This window comes from Etheostoma cragini, chromosome 15 (assembly GCF_013103735.1).
Source record: "Etheostoma cragini isolate CJK2018 chromosome 15, CSU_Ecrag_1.0, whole genome shotgun sequence".
Classification (NCBI taxonomy): Eukaryota; Metazoa; Chordata; class Actinopteri; order Perciformes; family Percidae; genus Etheostoma; species Etheostoma cragini.
This window is the reverse complement of record NC_048421.1, coordinates 23,886,836-23,895,199: the sequence shown is the minus strand read 5'-3', so window position 1 is coordinate 23,895,199 and position 8,364 is coordinate 23,886,836. Positions and strand designations below refer to the sequence as shown.

General features: G+C 42.6%; 1 protein-coding gene across 4 annotated transcripts in view; it reads right to left on the bottom strand.

Annotated features, from left to right (window-relative positions):
* si:dkeyp-72e1.9 (syntaxin-binding protein 4) overlaps nt 1–8,364 on the bottom strand; it is an 85,139-nt gene that overhangs the window by 31,299 nt on the left and 45,476 nt on the right. For all 4 annotated transcript variants that reach the window (XM_034894171.1, XM_034894172.1, XM_034894170.1 and 1 more), the window contains 3 exons: nt 6,218–6,297; nt 4,188–4,311; nt 2,897–3,038 (listed from right to left, as the gene is read on the bottom strand). In XM_034894171.1, coding sequence (XP_034750062.1) covers nt 2,897–3,038; nt 4,188–4,311; nt 6,218–6,297 — 346 coding nt within the window. The remainder of the gene's footprint in view (nt 1–2,896; nt 3,039–4,187; nt 4,312–6,217; nt 6,298–8,364) is intronic.

The window sequence follows — 8,364 nt, the reverse complement described above, 5'->3', positions numbered from 1 at the left end:
CTTTATATAGACCTTAGTGGTCCCTAATACTGTATCTAAAGTCTCTTTTATATAGACCTTAGTGGTCCCTAATACTGTCTCTGAAGGGAGGGGGCAAGGTGGAGGCTGGGGGTGTGTCCTTGACCAACCGCCACTTTGCTCATTTGAAAGCCATGATGTCTCTCTCTCATGGGGGGGCAAAATTCTCTGGGCGGTCAAAGCAAAAAAAGGAGAGGTAACCAGATCCAGATCGGTTCATTTAAGCTTTCATTTTCATTTTTTCCGGTAGAGCAGGATACCCAGGGCTCGGTTTACACCTATCACGATTTCTAGCCACTGGGGGGCCATGGGCAGGCTGGGGGAACTCATATTAATGTAAAAAAAAACCTTATAAAGGAATTGTTCATGTCACATGACCTTGAAATGCTCCGAAGTTTGTCAGCACTGCAACCGGTCATATTAGGAGGCAATTTGATTAATTTGGCATGCAGTTAAAAAGGCATAATGTCTTTAATTAATCCTGGCATTTCTCCTGGTGTTTTGCAACACTTTGGAAGAAGGAAACAGGCAAACCACTTTAATAATTGGGACGTTTTACAGCATGTCACTACATTGAAATGTATGTTTGATTTAAAGCGTGTCTGGAAGGTCATAGATATGTTTGTGACCACTATGTGGGAGGAGAGGACCGGCTGGTATTCTATATCTGTTAAGGACAGCTAGTCACAGAAACAGCATCATCAGCCCGTGACCTGAGGCATGACTAAGCACTATTTTACACTTACCTAAGGGCAAAGCTGCAGAGGTCTGCACATGCACTCTTTACTTCCTGCTCCGCCCCCTCTGTCTCACCTCTACCTCCCTCCATGTTGTTCACTTTATTTCCGTACAAGTAGTCCTTCACTACTGCGCTGCATCCATCTCAGTCAGGTTTTATACTGAAATCCCAGTTGTCCTCCACTCAGTGCTAAGGGATAAAGGATCCAGTGAGTCCCCCCCCCCCCCAATGTGTCAGTGTCCTCAAGCGACAACGTGATTTATACTGTTGTTACCATACAACCATGTAGGGAATTTGGTGGTAGGTTTACAGACATCGATCTGATTTAGTTTTATGCCATCAAGTTTTTTTCCAGACCCCTGCAAGTACTACCCTCTTACGGCACTTCATCCAATCAGAAACAGGGCTGCAACCATGGGAACAACATCAAAGCAAAAGGAAGTCAAGTCAGACTTTCCGGTTTTATAAAGGACTTATTGGACTTCAACTTATCATTGCACCTTCAATAATGTTGTTGTCCCGAATTTAGGTCATCCTGTACATCTCAACTGCGTTTTTGCATCCACTGTGTGTGATTGTGTGTGTATATGTGTACATATACACATATACATGTACATATACCCCCCCAGCAAGTTGACAGGATTAAAACAGTAGCAACTTTCAGCAACTTTCTAGTGAAAAAAAGGTTAATGTGGGCAGGACGCCTTCGCTGTACGTTGTGTTGGTGTGATGTCCACACACGCCTCGTCTTCATTTCAGAAACAAGAAGATGAATTTGACCCGTTCTCACTTCTGATTGGTCAGTGGCTGCACATGGGACTGCTGGGATTTTTGCGAGTAATGAAAATGCGATAGCTCAATTACTGTCTTCCTGCCCTGATTGGTCCGAGCCAGTAAGCAACTGCAGCGTGCCCTGCTAACCGATTCGTCTGAATCTCTCAATTCTCATTGGCTACCAGCCAACGTGGCAGTTAGAGTGACAGTGTTACTTGCCAATTGAAAAATTCACCCGCATTTGGCAGGTGGGCGGGCGTTAATTTCATGCCTTGTGTATAATGTGCATAGGCCATAAATGATCATGTGTCAAAAATAGTGTGTTAGAATACAGTTTTCATAGTGGCCAAAAAAGTATGAACGCATGTTTAAAAGAAGAAAAAAGAATCTAACAGCAGCACTAACTCACAAACTGAATTGTGCTATATATGTCCTCACCGCCTGAGTTTATTTACCCTTTACTAGTTTATACAGTAACACCGTCTTGGTATGGCTACACCCTTCATCTTTCCTTCTCATCCAATATGTGCAGTGACAAACAATAAATACAAGATTCAAACTCCTCCAGTATAAATGGTTGAGAACATGCATTACCCGAGAGTTACTGCATCGCATGATGCAGTAACTCCGATACAACGGACACCTGCGTCAAGTGTCCGTTGTGTTTCCCTGCCTCTGGGAATGCAGCCTCATTCAAGAATTTCGGAAAGAGATCATTACAATTGTATCTATGTTTATCAATGAACAGCATCCACTGTGTCCCAAACGTTGTATTTGTGGATGTTTCCCAGCAAGCTGTACACTAAACAACAGCAGGAAGAATATGGTAATATTTTGTCATCTTGTAGCTAAACATAAAATTGCACTGTCATGGAAATCTGTTCACAGGCCAACCAGACAAAGCTGGGTGGAAGGGTACTGCGACGCCTTGCCCTAGAGGAACTTACACTTGTTGTTAAGGGGAAACGTAACACTTTTGTAAAGATTTGGGGCTCATTTATTCAGTTTCTGGAGGGGGGTTATTGTGGCTTTGTAGTCTACCGGTTTCCTTTTTTCATTTTTCTTTCTTATCTACTTTCAATAAGATCACTGATCATATTTTGGAGGTGGGAGCATTCTGCATGCAGTGTATCCATCTATGCATGTACTCGTTTGTCACTCCTTAATATTATTCGTTTTTTTCTTAAATGGGAGTCAGTGTGTTACCATGGCGGTAAAACACACCTCTAACATCTATTTGGAATATCTTCAAATGCCTATTTGTACTTATTAATGCGTTTTGTATCGTTGAATTGAATTGAAAATCTCAATTAAACATTTGTCAATATGTGCAGTGTTTTCGAGGCTGGTGACTTCAAGTCTTACCCGGTGACAGTCTCCTCCAGACAGCACTTCCTGGATGAAGACCGCGGGGCCGTCGGGCCTGTTGGAGCCTCCTCCTAAGGTGATGCCCAGACCGCTGGACCTGGGCACTGAAATGAGCTGAATCACTCCTTCCCCTGGATGACTGAGATCACAGACACAGACACAAACACATCAGCCTCTGAGGGAAAGATAAGGGGCTCTATATTTGTGACTAAAGGCGCACTCAGGTGTCCAGGGATTTATGCCTGTGGTAAACTTGAACCTTTATCAGGCCTCTATGGCATTACTTCAGCACAGCCACAGGCACAGTAAAAGTTATAAATCATCCGATATTATCATTATTATTATCACTGATGTATCTGTATTGGTGTATATATTGACTTCTAAGCAGGTAGAGATTGCAGTAAAGATATACCCAATATAACTGTCTCCATTACATTCCCATGGACAGTGCTTAGTACGCATGTTGGACAAACTTCTTAAAAAATGTTTATGTAAGAACTGAATTAGAGCTCAAATATTGTTAAAAGTTTTTTATTTTTATCAGAAGGATTTCTGGCTGTCTAACACAAATCTGGTCTTGTCTCGGTCTCAGCCCCTCAAAGTCTCGGTCTTGTCTCGGTCTCAGCCCCTCAAAGTCTTGGTCTTGTCTCGGTCTCAACACCTCAATGTCTTGGTCTTGTCTCGGTCTTAACCCCTCAAAGTCTTGGTCTTGTCTCGGTCTTAACCCCTCAAAGTCTTGGTCTTGTCTCAGTCTCAACCCCTCAATGTCTCGGTCTTGTCTCGGTCTTAACCCCTCAATGTCTCGGTCTTGTCTCGGTCTCAACCCCTCAAAGTCTCGGCCTTATCTCGTCCTCGAACACTCTGGTATTGGTGAGGACTTGGTTTAGGTGGTCTCAACTAGAACAATCCCAGAGGCATCACAATCCCAAAAGCTGACCATGTTTTGGAGAGTGACCAATTTGAATTCGGAATGATTTGGATTTGAAGTTAAGATAAAAAATATATAATTGTAAAACATATACAGAACTAAAATATCCAAATATTTGAAATTGCCTTTATATATTTATATTTTTATATATTTATATATTATTGAATTATAATTATTAATCATAATACTATTAACTTTATTGTTACTATTATTGCCACTGCTACTCAGATGGCCGCATTGTATGTGAATTGACACTGAATTAAATGAATTAGGTGTTAGTTGGACAGGCGGCCTTAGCTTTCATGGCTCCCCTAGGAGCAGTGGGATGGCTGATGTGAATCCTGTCCAGAAGAATCTCACCTGAGGGAGCGCAGCATGGGCCCGCTATTGTTGTACATGTTCTGAGAGCCCGCTGGGCTCAACAGCAAAGGACTCTGGGAGCGAGACGACGAACCAGATGATGTACTTTCCAGGTAGCGGCCTCCTTTGAAATGGCAAGAAAGAAAGAAAACACACAACAGACAGACTGTCATTTAACCTGGGCTGTGCTACGAGGTGTAAAATCATCATGTCAACGTGGTCTAAGAGATGGACTTAGATACATATTCAAATAATTACTTATATCGGATAAGTTAGGATTTAGATGAAACGTAGCAGGCAAACATGATGTTCTCTTGATTGTGTTTTATTGCGAAACAAAGGAAGGGAATTTAAATATTGTACAATTCAGAAATACTGTCCTGAAAGTCTTCAACAATTTGCTGCTGGCTCTGAGGCTCAGCCCTGAAAACATGTTCCTGTTAAACCTTTCTTAAGCCTGAGTGACTCTAAGCACTGAGTAAGACCCAGTGTGCTGATCAAACCAACTGCAGAGCAGCAAAAATATGCCCCGGAATTGTTTTTGGTTTTTTAACCTCTGCTTCTCTCCTGCCTTTTGCACAGAAATTCTTTAAAGGCTGAAAATTGTAGCCCTTTGTAGCACTTCTTTAGGTAGACGACATGTGCCATTTCAGTTCATAACGTGTGTGTGACTAGGATTGGGTACCTAAACCCAGTGCAAACGACCATGACAATGCAGAGACAGTCCACTCCATCCCGCCCCACAGCTTTCTGACGACGGCTGACAATTACTCTAACTTTCCTAAACCTCGAATCAGACATTCACCACTAGTTTAGACACTAGACACTTTTCATGTCCCCTCCAGGGCAGACTGCCTGAAAGGTTATCTCTAGGTTATTGAGGACTAATAATAACGATTATTGCCTCTTCCCCATCTCCACGACGACCGATTCTTCTCCCCACTTTCTAGCATGGCTTTTGATTTCCAACAGAGTCAGATAACACGTCGTCCAAACTGATTCTTCTGAAGCATAACCCGGCCTTTATAGTAAATCATCTTAATCTCATGTATAGAACCAACCAGTGTCAGTGTTTTACCATACCGTAAACAGAACAAATTTCATCTTTATATCAACATGATAAATCCATGTATTCTAATTATGGAGCTGATCTATATGGAGAGTCACATCACCCTCACATCACTCTTAATAATAATTCATTCTTCATTCTTAATTGTCACAAACACACAGAACAATGTAGTGAAATTTGATTTCTGCGGAAAAAAACCCATCCTAGTATCAGGAGCAGGCAACAGCTATATATCCACAGCATCTTGGGGTTCAGTGTCTGTGTGATTTTATTTATTTATTTTTTTAAATTGTTCTGTAAATTTCACCAGTGTTGTCATGCATGTCTTTATGGTTGGAGGAAACTGGAGCACCATGGGGAAACCCAAGCAAACACGAGGATAACTTACAAATGAACCTTCTTGCTGTGAGGCGGATGTGCACTCTACCTCCGAGTCTCTCCACAACGTTTTTCAACGCGCACAAAAATACCTGCGAATCCTTCTGTGTGCAGTCATTATTACTGAGATGGATCTGACTCTATAGATGCACCCTGATGCATCAACACCCTGCACAGGGCCCACAAGGCTGCTCATGTGCCAAAGCCGTGTTTTAACAAATCTGTACCAGCTGGCTGCCTTCCTCCCCGCTGAAACAGATGTTGGCAATTGTGTAATGGACAAGTGCACTTGTCGTAAGCCATTTTTAAAGGCAGACTTACTCCATCTACCCTACAGGCTTAGCAGTCTGTCAGATGTACCGTAGAAAGTTCCTGTTTTTGTTTAACAATAAACTGCATGATGTAGGCAATAGGCAGTTTGGCATAAAAAACATGTTGTACAGGAGACATTTTATTTCACATACATACAGTACATTTACATGTGCAGGAGGTACGCCCACGTTAGATTACAGTTACTGCTTAAGGGGGAAAAAACAGAACGTATGATGTATCACATTAGGGGACTAAGTAGGGATTTGCCTACCTTGCTGTATGGGAGAGTTGCGCGTTGATCCTGTGCTACCATTAGATCCATACTTCTCCAGCAACTCTGCAAATTCTTTCCTAGTCAGGGAAACCACAAGAGAAACAATATTGGGATAAGAGTTTAGGATTTAACATAATATACTGTACTTGTTTTAGTGGTTATACTAAGATGTACAACATTCGTTAGATCATTACATTTCAAATAGCGGCAGCTATTAAGCAGCAAGGTATTTACAGTAGTACAGTATATATATAAAATAGCCTTAGCCAACTTAGCCAAAACATTTGAACAGGGACAACTTCTCAGTTCTTTCTGCTAAAGCCCAAACGGTCTCCTTAGCCCCTCCCCCCACAAGGGATAGCTGTGCAGGATAGAACGTGTGTGAAGCGAGGGGAAGGGGAGGAAACCTATCTGCAGCTCGTGCGCAGGGAAGGGGGAGGGGCAGACACTATGAAATGAGTGTGCATGAGCATTGATTGACACGCAGTTAGACACCCCCCTCCCAGACCTGACTGGCGTATCTCAACAGGGAGCGTTGGATTTTTGCAAATCGCACCATAGGCTGTAGATGGAGCCAGTTTTTTTTTTTTTTCAAATATGACAGAAAGATAGTTTTATAAGTCTTATCTACTGCACCTTTAAACTGACATAGGTATTTAAAATGCTAGGCAGCCAAAATTCATAGACACAGTTCATTTGGATCTTGGATCTGGAATAGACCATATTAAATCATATACTCTGAATCTGAGAAAGGTTTTCAAAAACCTGATGTGAAAACGTTCTTCCAGGACAAGGAAAGGGCAGAAATGAATGAATGAACTGAAGGCACATTTTCTGTATCTGCATGTCACACAAGTGACGTAGAAGGCCTAAAGTCTTTTTTATTGTCACGATTTTGGGCAGGCCATGAAAGTACTGAAAAAAAAAAATCAAAAATCATATGATATCCCCTGTGGATGATGATTTGAATATGCCGTTTCTAAGCAGATTATGATAAACCATTACTTTGGCTGCGTGGAAAATAGGGACACAAATTGTTCCTGGTCAGCACAAACTGACTAGACAACCTCAGGGCGCAACTCTTTCATAACAGCGGCAGCAGATGATTGGTCCCTTTATGACCGGACATCATGGGGGGGGGGGGGGGGGTATTACACTGTGTCGGAGAAAGATCAACGACATACAGCGTTAAGAAAGAGATATAGATCCCCACAGACAGCACAGTACTGGGATTATTAACAAGAAGACGGAATTCATCACATTCAGCCGTTTCAGATTTAGACTTTATTAACCCTGCATGGGTAAATTACATCTTTCAGTCCATTGTTACATGTGGTGGAATGTAATTAAGTACATTTACACAAGTTCTGTACTTAAGTCCAAGGGCCCTGTTCTATCTGAGGGCACGCCGTGAAACGCCTGGCACAGGTGTTTTTAGCGCGGGTCCAAATCCACTTTTGCTATTTTGACAGCGAACAAAAGGGTCCGTGCACCAGGCCATGGTCCTAACAGGTTGGACTTAGTGTCTTCTTTAATCAGTGTTCAGGGTGTAACATGCAGTCAACCAATAAGGGGTCCTCTCCCATTCCTTTTAAAAGCCAAGCGCAGTTGGATCTTGGAGCATTGCTTTTAGGATGGCGCATTTGTACCATCATATTTTTATTTTTAATCTTTTGCATGTGTGTGTGTTGCCGTGCGTCCCTGTGTGTGTGACAATCATAGTGTGTGTGCTGCACTCTTAAAATAACAATGAAATGCTGTGTTATTGACTTTAGAGGTTTTTGTTGGTCAATGGCGTGATCACTTCCTGCTGCCTCAAGATAGCAATACCCCCAGAATGCACCTGAACACACCTCCCTATAAGACCAGCAAGCCCAGAATGGACCTGAACACACCTCCCTATAAGACCAGCACGCCCAGAATGGACCTGAACACACCTTCCTGTAAGACCAGCACACCCAGAATGTACCTGAACACACCTCCCTGTAACACCAGCACGCCCAGAATGCACCTGAACTTACCTCCCTGTAACACCAGCACGCCCAGAATGCACCTGAACTTACCTCCCTGTAAGACCAGCACGCCCAGAATGCACCTGAACTTACCTCCCTGTAAGACCAGCACGCCCAGAATGCACCTGAACA